The sequence below is a fragment of the Merops nubicus genome, unplaced genomic scaffold (assembly GCF_000691845.1).
Source record: "Merops nubicus isolate BGI_N331 unplaced genomic scaffold, ASM69184v1 scaffold42679, whole genome shotgun sequence".
Lineage (NCBI taxonomy): Eukaryota > Metazoa > Chordata > Aves > Coraciiformes > Meropidae > Merops > Merops nubicus.
In genome coordinates, this window is record NW_008633840.1 from 31,463 (window position 1) to 48,078 (window position 16,616).

Genomic DNA, 16,616 nt, shown 5'->3' on the forward strand with positions numbered 1-16,616 from the left:
GCACAATTGGCTTCCTTAGCAATGGTGTTGGACACAAAGTAGCTAATAAGCAAATACAGATCTTGTATAGTCTTAAAAGTAACTATACTCAAAAGCCTTTCTGAAGGGCTAACTGCAGAGTCTGGAAGAGTGCATTAGCAGTTGAAAGCCTTTCACACGACAGTAGTAAACAGACCCATATATATTTACACATAGGTGCTGGGAGAGAAGCAATTGGGATCTCCAAATGAATGGCTTGCACTCGTTGGCAAAGGCCGGTGGGCAGGTAGCCTCATCAGGCAACCTTGTGCTCACTTGGAAGCATCACTAAGTGTGTGGGTCATGTTTCCAGGACAACACAACTTCTTCAGGCCTCACCAGCATGGCTATATTGGCTGTCCGGAGATGTGCAGCCAAAGTACTGACAGTGTCACAGCTGTGTGCTCTGTCAGCACCCAAAGGAGCAAGTGCTTGTCTAGGATGTGATTCAGTGCTGCAGTTATTCCAAAACAAAGCTGAGCCACTGGCTCCACCTTTACTCTGTTTCAGAGTAGAACTGACAAGTCACTTCAGCCACTTACTGGGCAGTACAGTATGATTTTGATGCAGTGAGTCAGCTTGATGCATTACCTGTTTGGGAAGTCTTTGCCCTTGTGCACACAGGGTGGCTGGCTCTGCACTGTGTGAATTGCCAGCCATGTAACCCTAGTGCTGATTCTTTCCAGAAAATGTTGTACAGGTGCAGAACCATGGTAAGAATCATACTCACTGCAGGCTAGACAAGCTGTTTTGCCTAAGGAACAGAATAAAGGATTTCAAATAGGAAATGAAAACCTTTGAGTTCCACTGCATTGTCTTACATGATAAGAGAAGCTTGACACATCTTTTTAAGAGCAGCCTGGAATAAATTCATCCAGGGTTTGCAAACAGGCAAGGAACATTGCACAGGCAGTGTCTGTTTAATTTTGCATGAAGCATTAAATGCAGTGTTGCAAAGATCTTTATGATGAATGCCTCTTCCTTTTCCTCTGCACCATACTAGACCTGCATTTGAGAGGGAGAGTCTGCTTCCTGGAAGGAGCTTCTTTGCCTCTCCCTCTTTATCACTGGAGTGACTGACAGACTAGAAAATAAAGCTGTTCTTCTTTAGATATTTGCCATTACACATGCAGCTCTACAGGTTTCTGTATCAATGTTCAGCTCTACGTTTGGGCTGGAAACCCACATACTTTAGAGCTAAAGTCCTTCTCCTGTGAAGTGTGGAGGGAAGGCTGTAGTTTCAATTGGCTTTTGATCAGTGTCGTTTTCAAAGCTTTGGAAAAACATCTTTGCTAAGGAAAAGCCATGTCTTGTTAGAGAGAGAGAAGGTACATGGTAGAGTAACTCTGTATGCTCTGCCTTCTGCTGCATCTGACACTCTGGGTCTGTTTGGGATTTGCATTCTCCTCATACTTTCTCTCTGTGGTCATTTCATACTTGCACAACCTTGTATTTGCTTTTCTTCAACTCCTTGTTCCTGTTGCTGTTGCCATTAATGGGCCTACTTCCTCTGATGCCTTCAGGATGGGGCCTTCTTTATGGATTTTGTTCGCAGCCCACGTACAGCTTCAACCTGCTACTCACAGGTTAGTTTTGAATGGCATCTCATCATCTCTGGCTTTTGGGCTGAGGTGATGGAGAGCATTTGTTGTCCTGAGCTCCCCACATGGGGCATGTTAGTTTCCAGATGTGTGCATTGAGAGGGAGATGTGCAGCATTAGCAGGACAAAGTGCCTGGTGGTGGTGATGGTGGATGTGGCTGTTTCCTTCCACCATTCGGTGTTTGTGATGTGCTTTGGATGCTCCTGTGCCCTGCTGTACTGTCCTTTGCAGTACTGTCTTGTCAGCCACTGCAGCTTCTCTTTTTGTGTGTCAGAAAGTACTCGCTCTCCATCTTTCCTTGCAACAAAATGGCAACAGCTTACTCATCTTGTTCTTGGCTTAATTTCTTCTGTGGTATTTGACTGACATGTGGCTCTGGGTGAACCAAGTCAAATTGTGTCCTTGAATTCTTAAACAGCTAAGGGTTGAAAATATTAGTATCACCTTGGTTTAAAAGAGTCATCGTGACAGAAGTTGTTTGTACACTTAGTGCTAGTTAGGAGTCAGCAATAACACAGTGTGTCCATAGAAGATGCTGCTGGATGAAGAGAGCTCTGAGGAGGGAGCTGTGGGGACTGCAGATTCCATGTGGGAGCATCTATTGGTTTTTGGCTGCCCAAAAAGGAACATCTGTCACTGCAGAGTGAGATCTTTGGGAGATGTTAGAAATGGCGTAAATAAAGGACACTGGTCTGGCTATCAGACCTAAGTCAAGCTCCCAGCTTTGTGATTTTCAGCTCTGTGTGTGTGCTGTGGATTCATTGCAGCAGATCAGCCCTCGTATTTACACCAGCTTGAGTTACTGAGCTACTCTGCTGTTCGCATTCCTCTCCCCCACCCCTCTAGCCTTTATATAATATGCCTTTCCTAAACCATACGTGTTACTGACAGATGGCCATTACAGCCTGTACTTTGCCGAATCTTTCAGCATTCATGTTCTTTCTGAAACGATTTTATGTTAATTTGGTGAACTCTTCAGTCTACCGTTGAAATTGTGCAAGTGTTCCTGCAGGAGGAAAGTGTTCTTGTTGTCTTGGTGACAAAGGTGTGGGTGGGTGCCAAGCAGCCTCCTGATACTACCCTAAGAAAGCAAGGAGGGTGAGCTGATTTTGTGCATTATGAAACTTGAATTCTGTGTGATACATTTGCATATTTTAGTCTGAGAGTTAAGAGCTGAAACTATTTTTTTCTAGCTGCTTACTACTTTCCTGTGGTGGTTAATTTTCCTATTCTCTCCATTGCATCTTTATAATCACAGTTATTCACTCAAATTGATGTCAGATTGGGACTGGTGTGGCTGGTTTGCCAGTAGATCTCTCGACACAGTTGTTGCTGGGTTGGTGATCCTTATCTTGACTGGGGTCTGAATTTTGTGTTTGTCAGTAGCTCTGTAGAGGTGACAAAAGTAAGAGTGTGTTCATCCTTTCTGTGTATGTTTGTGCTTGCTTTATAGTATTGCTTGTTGACTACTAACTTGACCTCAGGTACAGATTATGTGGAAAAGGGGAGAAAACAGGCAATGGGTTACATCATAAATTTTATACAGATATTGCTGTTTACGCCTTGCAGGTGTCTATAGATCAATCAGTTCCTGCAACTTCGGATGGCAACACGTTGATCAACACAGGGCAATTACCTGATAGGGGGAACACGCAGACCTTGGGAAACTCCCAGAATGTCTCAGACCAAGGATATAGCACAGCTGGTGCTGCAGAGGGCAGGTAAGAAAAGCACAGCAGGGCTATACTGCAGTTCTGCTCAGTTACAGTCCCCTTTCTGGTGTTGAAAAATGGGCCCTTAAACAGGAACCTGAGAACAAGATCTGCCGTGTCTGTCAGCACTAGAAGGCACTTGTCACAAGACCTTACTGCAGCTTTTCCACATGCAGAAAGAGTGATAGTAAAATAAGCCTTTCAACCCAGTTTTCCAGAATTAAATGAACACAAGGCCTGATTTCCCCACCCACAAAAACAGCTTCATTCTTCAAGAAGTGAGGAATGAAGAAATTCCATTTCTGAAATCTGTTAGCAGAAAACCAGGCTTCCAGTTGACATCTGTTTTGTCTGGTTCAGCAAAGGGAGCCCCTCCAGGTCTGATTGGATCGAGTAGGTTGTTGAAATCCAAGAGGCTCTAACCTAGAGGCGTGACACTAGGGAAGAAGCAATATTAAAAATAAACTATATTAGCACCTGTTTCCTGCAGTTGTATATTACGGTAAAAAAAGGCCAACCTCAAAATGTTTGCTCTCAGTTGTGCCTGAGTAGGGCTGCATGTAATATAGTGTGCATGGGGTCAATAGAGCAATGACCCAACAACCTCAGGGGGAAAATACAGGACTGATGCTTTTAGTTGTCCTTTTTAAGATGAAAAAGGAAATAAATATGGCAAAACCATTGCTGGGAAGAGAAGAGAGAGTGTTTTTCTTAAAAGTACATATTTGGACAAATCTGGCAGCTTCCTTTATTTTTAAGCATGTTTCTGTTTACTTCCCAGCTCTCAGCAGTGTTCAGCAAGTACTCTGACTTCCTCCTCCACCTTGATAGAGATTCTCGAAGCCATGAAACACCCCACGTAAGTGTTCAATATAATTCTGCTTAACATCTCTGTAGATGTTTTGTAACAGGGCATGAGGCCTGGAGTCGCTCCTTGAAGAGCCCCATGTCAGTTGTGAAAGAATTTTAAGCTTCCTTTTTATTTTTATTCAATTCCAACCTCTCCAACAAGGAATTTTATAGAAATTGAAGTACGAGTGTGGCAACCGATTGCATGGACCCAGTGCATGAGTGAAGCCAAGACTAAAACTGAGACTTAATTTTTTACACACACGTGATTTATATACTTTTTACAAGCAAGTCGTGGCATATCTTAATTGGTCCTCTGGACTTCTGTGAAGGTCATGGTAACTCTTCATTGGTTCCTCACTCTCCTCGAATGGCAGAATCACATACAGACCACACAGAGCAAGTTCTCTGCTCTGCTTCATTATCACGTCAGCACGTTGGCCTGTCCCAGGGCTCGTGTCAGCACGTTGGCCTGTCCTAGGGTTGGCCAGTCACAAGTTCTGCCGTGCTCTCGCTTCGGCCCCACTCTTGTCCAGACTCCTATTCACTGCACAACTCTAATTTATCACCTCCCACAGTACGAGTATTGCTGCAGAGACTTCAAGAATCAGAATCCCAGAATCTTGTCAAAGCAAGAATTCTCAGTAAGACACTGAAATACTCTCAGTGTCAGCTCTTCATCTTATCAGAAGTTAATTATAGGTCACTCTGGGGGCACTGTGCATTTCATGTCCTGTACCTTTATCCCCCCTTTTTTTTTTTTTTCCTGGCAGTGACTTTTGTCTTTGTAACTTAAAACTTTGTAACTTGGATTCAGTCTGTGTTAACATGTGTGACTTGCTGTGGTTCAGCACAGGGGTCCAGCTGCTCTCTGAACAGAAGGGCCTCTCTCCGTACTGCTTCATCAGTGCAGAAGTTGTGCACTGGCTGGTGAATAACGTGGAAGGTGTGCAAACCCAGGCCATGGCCATTGACATAATGCAGGTAAGAGAACTACTGAGGGCCAGAAATCCCTCACTCTGTGAAGAAAGTAGAACTGTAGAGGAAAGCATGGCAATAATTTGTTTCCTGTTAAAATCCTTTTACTGATAGGTGTTGAAAACACTATTCAATGGAATATGGGGTAATGATGACATTTTTTTTACTTCCCTATCACAAAACAGTAACATTTTTCAGTAGTAACGTATATTTTTTGCAATTATAAGTGATGATAGTTGTGTGTATAACCTCTAATTAGCTAGCAGCTACCTTGAACTCACCATTGTGTTAGACTTATGAGGCACTACAGTGTGATTTGGTTTTGGTTTTAGTTTTGGGTGTTCTTCTTGCAATTAGCTAATGAAGTTGTAGTAAAACCAGCATCTGACCTCTGCCATGGATGCTGAAGCATACACTAGCCAAAATATACTGCTTGTGTTCATGAATTGTTTTCTTCCCTAGCAAACTGTGTCAGGGCAGAACGTTGGAGTTCGTCCCTCTGCTGAGATCCCATATCAATTAACAGAGAACCTAGAATGCTTCCAAGCCCTTACCTTCCTATAAATCCATCTATATAACCAGACCAGGGTAAGGGAGGAAGGCAGACATCTGTGGAAAGGTCAAATGCAATTTATCAGGGAGATAAGGACTTACTGAATATCAAGAGATAATGTTGCTGATATTGTTATTAGGCACATATCTGGACAAAAACATGTCACCAAAAAAAATTATTTCCTAATGTTCTCTAGCAACCTTTCTTGTAATTGGCAGCATGACTTCTTTTTTATCGTGTTTGCTCTGTTCTCTTCTTTTGTTCAGAAAATGCTAGAAGAGCAGCTTATTGTCCATGCATCTGGAGAAGCTTTACGAACCTTTATTTATGGCTTTTATTTTTACAAGATTGTTGTGGACAAAGAACCAGACCGAGGTCAGCATTGTGTTACAAGACTTTCCTCATTGTCCCCTTGCGTAATCACTAGCTGTACTTGATTCTCATGGGGTGCTGCACCAGAAATGCGTTTTGGGAGCAACCAAGAACACTGCTCTAAAGAGAGTCAAAGAAATTCAGCCTTTTTGGTTAAAAAAAGAAAGGCATTGCAGACAACGTAACTTAATTTTTTTTCCTTCCTGTTTTTTAGAAAGAACTACATCTCTTTCTGATCTTGAACACTTGTTTCTAACTGTGACCCGTCCTTCTCATTGCCTTTTCTGTTTTTTTTCAGTGGGCATGCAGCAGCCTGCCATGTGGCACACGTCTGCCATGGATGACTTCTCTGCCTTCCAGAGGAAATGGTTTGAGGTGGCGTTTGTGGCAGAAGAGCTCCTGCACTCGGAAATCCCAGCGTTCTTCCTGCCCTGGCTGCCCAGCCGCCCAGCCTCCTATGCAAGTAGGCACAGTTCCTTTAGCCGCAGTTTCGGAGGACGGAGCCAGGCAGCTGCACTCTTAGGTAGATGCACAGCACAGGTGACAGCTGGGGAAGTTCAAGGGGATGGTTTGAAAGGGGAAGAGCAGCCAGCCAAGGGTATGATCTCACGTGGACCAGCAATAGAGCTGCAAATTTCATGCTGGCCTTACATGTGTCTTGCAGGTAGATTTGTTCTGATACGCTGGAGGTGTGTTTCACTGGCTGAGCAGGCAACTTTTGCTTCCGAGTATTCGAATATAGGAAAAACTATTCTTCAAATATTCCTTGTTCCTGAACCTCCTCCCATGCCGTCCTCTAGAATTCAGAGAGGAAAACACTGACTTTATCTCCTTGCAGATCCAGAGAGACTCTTCACAGTCCATGATAAGCACAGAGCGATAGGCTGTGAGAAGTAGCAGAGCAACCAGTGTTTAAAATGACATGCCTTATTGCTTCTTAAAGGCAAAAGCCACAGTGAGATCCAGATCGGTTAGAAGTTATCTGTGATGTGCTGGAGGCTTCTCAGCTAATCTGAACGTACAGCCGGACTCCTTATATTAAAGTCTGGCAAACCCAGCTACAAATGATCCCTGCAGTGTGGAAGCAGGAGGATTTGCATATGGAAGATCTTGCTGCAGGGCAAGATATCATTGTAATACCTAAAGTTCTGTAATGCGTGAAGTATAACACTGACTGCCACTAGCAGCCTGTGAAACATACTGGCTGCATGACTGACTGTGTCACTTTGTCAGCTTTTTTGTTGCATTTCTAGGCCAGCCTGAGTCACTTGCTTTTGTTGTTCTTTCCCTGTTTAAAATTAAAAGAAAAATCATTGCTATGGAACTATAACTTCAGATTTATTTAGATGCATCTTTTAAAGGCCTATCAGTTAAAGATAAAAAGAAAATTCTGCTCTTCTCCTGTTTTGTATATTTGACCTTCTGAAGAGAAGTGACTTGCTGCTGGTGTAGTATCTCTTAAATCTGAAGTTACAGTAATCCTTGTGTATTTCTGAAAACCTTATTTGAAGAGGAACAGCATCAGAAATGGGAAAGTGTCAAGGATAGCAAGTCTGAACTAATGGTTAATTCCCTAGAGCCAAACTACACAGGGTATTTTTCCCTGTCACACGACAAATCTGTTGTCTTGGCTAGTGTCCAACCTCATTAGCTCAATGATTGGTCAGAGCTGAAGCCTGAACATAGGCTGGCATGAGAGTATTGTGAATGCTGGAGACGCTTGGCCAGATCCTGTTCCTGCTTTGATCTCTTACTCGCTATTTAGCCTGAGAAGATGACTTTACTTTTCAATGTCTGTCCTCTTGTGAGATGAGAAGACAGAGGAAGATTGCATATGGAAGAGAGGGCAAAGAGAGAATGGTGCTTTAGTGCCCCTCTTAGCTTTTCTTTAATGCCAGCCAGGAAAGTGTATTCCCTCAGCATGTGCTGTGGTGACACACCTGTGTAGCCCTCCTTTTTCTACTGCAGTTAGAATTATGTCCATTCTGCTATTTAACTTATTTGCAGTCCTTAGATGGATAAAAAGTACCTCCAGATTAGTCACATGAAGTCTAGTTTTTCCAGGAACAATAGCTTCTTGGAGAAAAATCCAGTGTGGAACATTTTTCTTACAAACAGACTGGTTTAATTGATGTTTCTATGCTGTCCCTCTTCTAAACTGTATTCAAAAACAACCTTCACCAGTTCATCTGAGGCAAAGAGCTTTACTAAACCCAGATGACCTCTGGTCCACGTGACTTCATTTGTTCCTCTCTTGGCTTTGATTTGGTTGTGGTCTTTATTTCTTCCCCTCCCCACCTTCCCTGAATGTCAGGCTGTGACATAAAATTGCATGCAAGCATTGGGAGCTCTGGAACAAGCTCCATGTAACTCTAAAATCTTTATCCCTCCCAGTTCCCCTATCACTTGCCCAGTGATTGTTCCCTTTCCCTTCCCAGTGGAAGCCTGACCTGTGAGATACCTAATCTCGTCCCTTTTGATTTATAGCAGTGCATGCACTAGCAATTGTAGTCATGTTTGTAGTGGTCTGTGACTGGAGAATAACCTGCCTGCTCCTCTCCGATTTACTCAATAAATCATTAGTTAAATACTCAGTGGTACAAGACAATTGGGAAGCAGGTGAGTCCTCTTAAAATTAGATCTATGGAAGCCGGAGTTTATTTTATTAAAAACAAGTTGCTTTTAATCTGAAGCTTCTGAATTCAGAAACATGGATATTCCTCCTCATTTTTAAGGTACTTTTGATCAGCTCACCTGGCTGGATTGTGTTCTGTTGCTTTGCCCGTGAATTACAGCTGCAGACAAGGTGGAGAGAAGCTCCAGCCCTAATGGGGAGTCTGCAATATCTGGAAGAAGGAACAGTCTAAGGGAGCAGGGAGCTCATTCTTCACAGCGTGCTAGTTTGGGCACGCTGGTCTGCGGTGTTATCACTGACCTCGTAGCTAATGGCCAACATCTACCTGACTGAGCAGCTTTCACTTCACAGCTTTTGGGATGTTTTCCAACATGCTTTGTTACCAAACTGGCACCGTAACCACCTAACCACAAGCATTTGCATTCACAGTGATATTCCCCTGAAAAGGAGCAAGGAAAAGAAAATCGTAGGATGTTGGTCTGTATGACAATAACCAACTCAGAAATTGCAGATGATGCATTTCTTAAAGACAAAAATGGATCTTATTTACAAAACTGGGTGATGTTCTTCCATTTCTGTAGGGTTTTTTCTTTTTCTTTTTTTTTTTTTTTTTTCTGTTTCTAAGCTGCTGCAGTAATAGCAATATAAAGGATTTTCTTATAGCCTTGAAAACTGCCTCCAGCTAACTTGAAGTAGAAGTGAAGGTGGGAAAATTCCATCCACTACAAGGAAGAACTTCAACTATTTTTTTTAACATGCCATTAAACTATTGAATTATAAGGTCATTTAAAAGCTGACCATATAAAAAGGTGCACATCTGCTTAAACAATAACAACATCCATTCCCTCACGCATGCAATAACAGGCAAAGGTTTTTCAGTGGTAGTATTGCAGCACATGGTTTTGTGTCCATTTTTAACATTCTAGAAATGTAAAATTATGTTTTTGCCTGTAGAAAAGATGGAAGTAACAATGTGGTTCATAGCAGGACTTTGGTCTCAGTCAGGAGATCTGGGTTCTACCCCTGGCCTTGCAGTCTGCTGTATGACACTAGCCAGGCCACTCCCACTTTCTGTGCTTCTCTTGCTCTCTTGCCTGATAGCTGGGATTTTCTTTCACTGGGATGCTGGGGTGGAGGGCACAAAGGGAACTGGATCTTGGGCACTATCCCAGCACTTACTGCAAGGCAATAGAAGGTATTGCTGCAGGCATCTTGGCTGGCTTTTCAGGCTTTTACAAGAAGTGTTGAATATGCAGTTTTAGCAATGCGGTAATGTGGGATATTGATATGGAGTTAAAGAAACAAGAAGTTTAACTTCTCATCTCCTCTAGCTGTGGAAAGTCCTGGAATGCTCCTGTCCTGTGTAACTGCACCCTGTTGTGGTTTCTGGTGGGGGCATATAGGAATACTAAAACAAATTCAAAATGCCCTGGGTATGAAGGAGCTGATTTTGTCTAGCCATATTTAATTATGCACCAGTCACTTATTGATTAGCTGCTTGGCTCTTTGTTCTGCCTCTGTTGCAGCTGAAATGCCTTTTGACAGCTTGGGAAGGTAATTCTGTGGCATAGACCCCTGATATGAGTAATACTTCAGGTTTTTTGTCTTGTGATTTGGATGAGCAGCATTCTGGGTCTATTCTGCTAGCCCAAAAATATTTGGGGAGGAGTGGGAGGACAAATTAATTTCAAAGAGCTTGTCTTGTTTCTTCAGTTCTCTTCATCCTGTCCCCCACCCTCTCTTTAATGCATGTTTTAAATATACCCCTGTCCCTTGGCTGCGTAGCTGCTACAGTGCCTGAGCAACGGACGGTGACACTGGACGTGGATGTGAATAACCGCACGGACCGGCTGGAGTGGTGCAGTTGTTATTACCATGGCAATTTCTCCCTCAATGCCGCCTTTGAAATCAAGCTACACTGGATGGCAGTGACTGCAGCTGTTCTTTTTGAGATGGTAAGAGTCCTTGTGTTGTGGGTGGCCACTGCAATGCACGTCTGGCCTCTGTATCCCTTAGACCACTGCTGACATTGTTATGGGAAGTATTAGGACACAGACAGTGGGCTGGATCTGCCCTTATTTCTCTAAGTAATTTTACTGGTGGTTTTTAGCATTGCCACATCTGGTCATCATTTATCATGCTATCTATAGTCATTCTGTCTGCAGGATAGTGTCCTGCATTTAGTGGCTTTCATGTACAGTATGCAGAGATAAGTACAGGTCAAGGTGATAAATTTAAGTCCCCTTTAGGCAATTCCTAAGCCCTGAGCTGGATCTTTGAAAAAGAATCTATTTCACATTGCATTCCTTCTATCCCCAGACCTGAAAACTTGAAATCTCAGTGGGATTGCTTTTCATTTCAGGGCTTTCCCAGGCAATGTGTTCTTCCTGTTCAGCCATGCTTTTTAGTGTTTTTTTTCTTTAACTTGCTGAAAACGTTTTTAATTGAAAATGTGAGTGGTTTGTGTCACTTTGTAATTTTTAGAATTTTTTTTTTTTGATCCATTTTGCCTTTTAGAGCTTCTGTAAACTCAAGTTCAACGCCAGGTTTTACCCCACCCAGCCAGCTAGCACTAGGTGATTGGTTTTGCTTTTATTTAAAATCTATTGCACTCTTCCGGTAAAGCAGCAGTGCTTAGCCACCGATGATAAGTAGGCTGAATCAGTTCCTGAAAAATGTCCTATTTTAAAGTGCTTTCTGATGGATGTGGCACCTCAAAAAGGAAAGCCTGGTGTCTTCTGCGTGCCCTGCTTTGCTTACAAGGACGCTTTGCTTTGCCTGTGGAGAGCCGAGCAAGTCTGATCTATTCTCAGGGAGTGAGTTGCTCCTGTGCACATAAGTGCCCTTCTTCAGTTTGACATCTGTCGCATGATTCATTGTGTGAATCTTTTCTCAGGTTCAGGGCTGGCATCGGAAAGCCACATCCTGTGGTTTCTTGCTAGTTCCAGTCTTGGAAGGCCCGTTTGCTTTACCCAGTTACTTGTATGGAGACCCACTTCGAGCTCAGTTGTTCATCCCACTCAATGTTAGCTGCTTGCTGAAGGAAGGTAGTGAGCATTTGTTTGAGGGTAAGTAAGGTTCTTTGGTTTACCCCTCGGCGTACTTGTCTGCAAGCAGGTCCCTTCTGGCATATAGCTGACATGAGGAACCTCATTTCCCAGACATGCATTAGCTGGGCGATGGGCCTTTTTTCACACTTCAGCAGCCACCCACAGCAAGGTGGTGCTCAGGGAGGCTGTGCTGGCAGGCTCATCAGCATGGATGAAGTTGGCAGCAAGAAGTACCAAGGCACAGGGAAGGTGGTCTCCCCGGTGATCTTTGTTGCCATAATATTGCATACCCTTATGCAGCCTAGATGAAGTAGCTGTTCTGTTGGACGTGATGTTACATGGCAAGAGTTTGTTTTGCTGGTAGAGCCTGTCCACAGCTGCTCTGCGTTTGTATCCTGCATTTGTTTATTCTCCCCCTCAGTGAGATTAGGCTTTCACGACTGCTGTGCTCTTTTTCTGTTGTTGCCATGGTGCTCTTTTTCTGTTGTTGCCATGGTTACATTCACGGTAAGAGTGTTTGCACATGCGATTAAGAGCTAGAAACTGCAGTCTCCTTTTCTGCAGTGCGACCTTGCCCTTTTGAGTGCCACTGTTGTGGTGAGTCTCAGGTGGAAGCTCAAAGATCAGAGAACTCTCCCCATGCAAAAAAAAAAAAAGGCAAAACTGTATCATGAGAAGGGACAATTAGCAAAAGGCTCTGTTTTAAAATAGTAAAGATGACAGTTCTTGATTTTCATTTACCCTTGACCCAATGTCCAGATGTAAATGTAAAACAATCAGTGACAAATCCATATGCTGTGAGGTCACCATAGCCCTGCTGACTTTGAACTGAATATTTTCAGAGCACTTGGTGATGATACACAGCATCCTGCCCTCCTTCCTTGCCCCCTCCCACGCACCCCATTATGTTCCTCTCCATCTCAAGAGATGCAAATTCGGAGATAAATCTGCTACTGGAGTACAAAAGACACCTCTCTAATAAGACAGTATTCAAGGGACAGCTAAGAGAAAAAAAAATGTGGCAAAAAGAAATTGCTAGAAAAAACAAAGTGCACAGAGGTCTTATGAGTAAAACTGAAGTCTTGAGAAAGAAAAAAAATGAAATGGCTCTCCCAGGTAATCGTTACCTTTTGCTTCAGGCTTCGAACCAGAAACGTACTGGGACCGCATGCATCTCCTCCAGGAGGCAATAGCACACAGGTATGTACAGAACAGCATGACTGGAAGGCTCAGGTCTCCCTGGATAGCAGTGCGTGAAGGCCTCTGCTGAAGTCACTCCCAAGTCGTGTGGGTTCCTTGCCATCTGCCTCTCTGAAGTCTGCTTGCAGGTTATTAGACTAACGTAACTAGGGTGCCTAGAGGTGGTTCTGTGGGTGCAAGGGGCAGGTAGATAGTATTTCAGTTTGTCACTTGTTAGCAAACCCTACTATTGTTTTGGGGAGGGCATTGCCTTTGGAAGGTGCCCTGGTATTCCAAGAAGCAGATAAAACTGTAAATAGAATAATTTCTGAGAAAGAACAGTTACTTTCTTCACACATACTTAACACAGTCTTGAACCGGGTGACAACCAAGGATTGACAATAGGCAAGAGACTGAGACGTGAGCTCTACATGGAAGGTTGGGCCTGGTTCAAGAAGGAATTGTTGGAACTTTGACTAGCTAGCCATACCCCTTTCTGTGCTTGAGCTGCCCATTTGTTTCATGGGGTTGCTGACAAGGTCTTTTTCATGACAGAGATTGCCTTTTGTATAATGGACTTTAGCTGGGAAATAATCTTTCATTAGCTTAGAAAGCAGGAGAGGAATAAGGATTCTACAAGCAGTGAAGAGCTGTCAGGTGAGCTGTTTGAAGTTCTGTGTGGAATATTGCCAGCGTGGAAAAAAAATGTTGTTACAGCTTGAAACATACCCAAAGAATGTCTCTACTGGCTATTAACTATCACTCTTCCCCCTGTTGTGTGCAGCTGCCCCATTTTGTCAGACTGCTCAGTGCCCTCCCAAGGAGAGCTACTGGTGGTCTTATTTCCAGCACAAGTTAGGGCAACGATCATTGTGGAGTTACCAGCTTTCAGCAGGTAGCATTTGTGATAGTGGAAGGTTTTCCCCAGTGTCCCTGCCTTGGGCTGGAGGAATCCTAGCTGGCATGGCTCCTTTTCTTTTCTTTTCTTTTTTTTTTTTTTTTTTTAAATTCCTTTGGTTTTTTTCTCCAGATTTGGATTTGTGCAAGATAAATACTCGGCCTCTGCGTTCAACTTCCCAGCTGAGAACAAGCCCCAGTATATCCACGTCACAGGTGCGTAATATTTGGCAGGCATTAAGGCAAGGAGGAGACTATTATAAATGAAAGAACAATTTTACATGCAGTTTGTGTTTAGTGTCAGTGATGTTGATCCTTATTATATCCCTAGTCAGGTGACAAGTTGGTGTATCAGCCAACACAAATCAGAACACTGGAGAAGGCATTATGAAAGCACAAAGTGTTGCTGCTGATCAATGGCATTGGTTTGAAATCTTGCTGTATAGTGTCTCTGAAAATTTTCTTTTCAGGTGATGGAGAAATTAATAAAAATGTAAGGCAGAGCTTATTCCAAGTGCAGCGTAAATAAATGTGTATCTAGAAGCTAGGAGGGAAAGCTGTTGGGACAAGTCAGTGCTCTGTTCTCACACTTAAGGTCAATTGTAGGTGCACCTCAACTCATGCCCACTGTGTAGGAGATAGACAAAGCATTTAGGATCCACTTGCTCTCGTTATTATTCATCATAGATGTTGGTGATTTGTCAGCACTTCTAACTAAGCTCCACACATGGCGTATTACAGTGAAATAACTTAGGATGTTCAGAGGGGTTGCTGAGGCATGAAGACAATGACAGGAAGAGGGTTTTTTGAAAACTGCAGGAGAGAATGGAAATTGATGCAGGGTTAGAAAGATGGATTTGACCCTGCGTATTTGCTTCTTCCCTTCTACCAGGAGAAAGGCAAGACTAAGTGTATGCTCTCTGTGTTGTGAATTGCAGGAAGAAGTAGCATGTGAAAGCAAAGAAGGAGAAGTCTTTTCCATTTGACTTTACTAAAAGGCGAATGAAACTCAGTCCAGTTTCCATTTCAGATGGGCCTTAGGTCTGCCTAAGACTAAAGTCCTTTCTGTTTCTTCCAGGGACAGTGTTTTTGCAGCTGCCATATTCCAAGCGGAAATTTTCGTGTGGGCAGCAGCGGCGCCGGCGCAACTCCACCAGCTCCACCAACCAGAACATGTTCTGTGAAGAGCGCATCGGCTACAACTGGGCCTACAACACCATGCTGACGAAAACGTGGCGCTCCAGTGCCACCGGGGACGAGAAGTTTGCTGATCGGCTGCTGAAGGACTTCACAGACTTCTGCTGGAACAAAGATAGCCGGCTGGTTTCCTTCTGGACTGATTGTCTAGATAAGATGCATGCCAGTGCTCCATGAAGTAGGGTTGTATCTCTTAGGGAGACAGCTAGAAGCTTTACCTTGTGGCAAGGAAGTAGAGGTGAAGAATGATTGGAGAAGAGTCTCTATTGGATTGATCTTTAGGCTCCAAGAGGACCAGATCAATACTGCTGTTGATATTCAACGGAATTTGATTAAGCCCTTGGAAAAAAGAATCTGATCTCTTGGCTTGCCAGTACCTATCATGTGATCTCAGCTTGGTTTCAGGTAGCTGCAGTCCTTGCTTGCCCAAACTTCAGTTAGAGCAGAGGTAAAGGAGGGGGAGTGCAAATGGTTTTCAAGGGCGGCTAGATTCCACACAGAGTGTGATGGCGGCAGGTTATGGTCCTTGGAAATGATTGGCGCTGTTTGCAGCTGGTGTGCCTGACAGCAGCCTGCCTCTTTCCCCTTTAAGGTGTGCCTGGTTCTGTGAATATGTAAGATAAAATGTGAGAGACACTCATTAAATTTCATATGTGTAAATAAGTAAAAACGCAGAAAACTAAGTCACCTGATTTTTGTTGTATATCCAGACAGCAATACAGAATTGGAGTAAAGAATAATTGCCAAAAGGCAATATTGCTTCTTATGTCCAGCATGATAATGAAATGCTCAAGGTTTAGTGGTGGGCCTTTGTTCTTTAAGTATTCAGGACTTTCTGTCTCCAGCTCTGGATCTAGAACAGTGTCATGCAGCAGGAGCAAGAAGCCAGTTGCTGTCCTGGAAGGCCAGCACCCATGGCTAAAGAAAACTCAAGTGCAACAGAACACAAGATGCTGCTGACTGGATGAACAAGGAGGATTCTGGGCAGATTTTTAGGACATGTCTGCACACAGAAGATCTCTACACTCAAGTATGTAGGCTTTGTCTTTGCAGAGAAATCTCACATGTGGTGCATGGCACTTGGCATGAGCTAATTATTTAAGTGCCGGTTCCTGGCCCGTGCTGGGCAGTGCTGTGTGTGGGGGCTGTGGGCTCCTGCTGCCAGGCCGTGCCTGCTGTTACATGGCCTCACTGGGCTGAAGTCAGCAGAGGGCTGATGCTGTCACAGTGGTGTCCACACCTGCTTCAAGGAAACGAGCTGCTTCAGTTTCATCCCCTAAACTGAGGCCAGAGAGAAAAGATGTGAGCAGCATCCCTCTTCATTCCATTCATCTGGTTGTGGCAAAATTACCAGTGCCTGCCAGATCCCCATTAACAGCCTAAAAAAAATACTCCCTATTATGACAGCAGCCTGCTGCCATCAATTCCGCACGATTTTACGATGAAAGTAGCTGTGCAGGCGGCAGTGGCGTTGTTAAAGCAGCTGGCGGGGGGCAGGGGCAGCCCCGTCCCTGCCCGAGCCTGAGGGCCGGAGTGAGGTGCCGGCCGGCAGCAGGACGAGCGGGACAGCGCCG

At 43.8% G+C, this 16,616-nt stretch overlaps 1 protein-coding gene across 1 annotated transcript in view; it reads left to right on the top strand.

Moving 5' to 3' along the window:
- The window catches only part of DEPDC5 (DEP domain containing 5), a 46,372-nt gene extending 30,661 nt beyond the window's left edge, over positions 1–15,711 (top strand). Inside the window, 11 exon segments of the mRNA XM_008948379.1 lie at positions 1,542–1,604; positions 3,190–3,341; positions 4,114–4,191; positions 5,033–5,165; positions 5,979–6,087; positions 6,383–6,607; positions 10,505–10,674; positions 11,616–11,787; positions 12,909–12,969; positions 13,979–14,061; positions 14,924–15,711. Of these exon segments, the coding sequence (XP_008946627.1) occupies positions 1,542–1,604; positions 3,190–3,341; positions 4,114–4,191; positions 5,033–5,165; positions 5,979–6,087; positions 6,383–6,607; positions 10,505–10,674; positions 11,616–11,787; positions 12,909–12,969; positions 13,979–14,061; positions 14,924–15,219 (1,542 nt within the window). The 3' untranslated portion in view covers positions 15,220–15,711.
- The last annotated feature ends 905 nt before the right edge of the window (positions 15,712–16,616 follow it).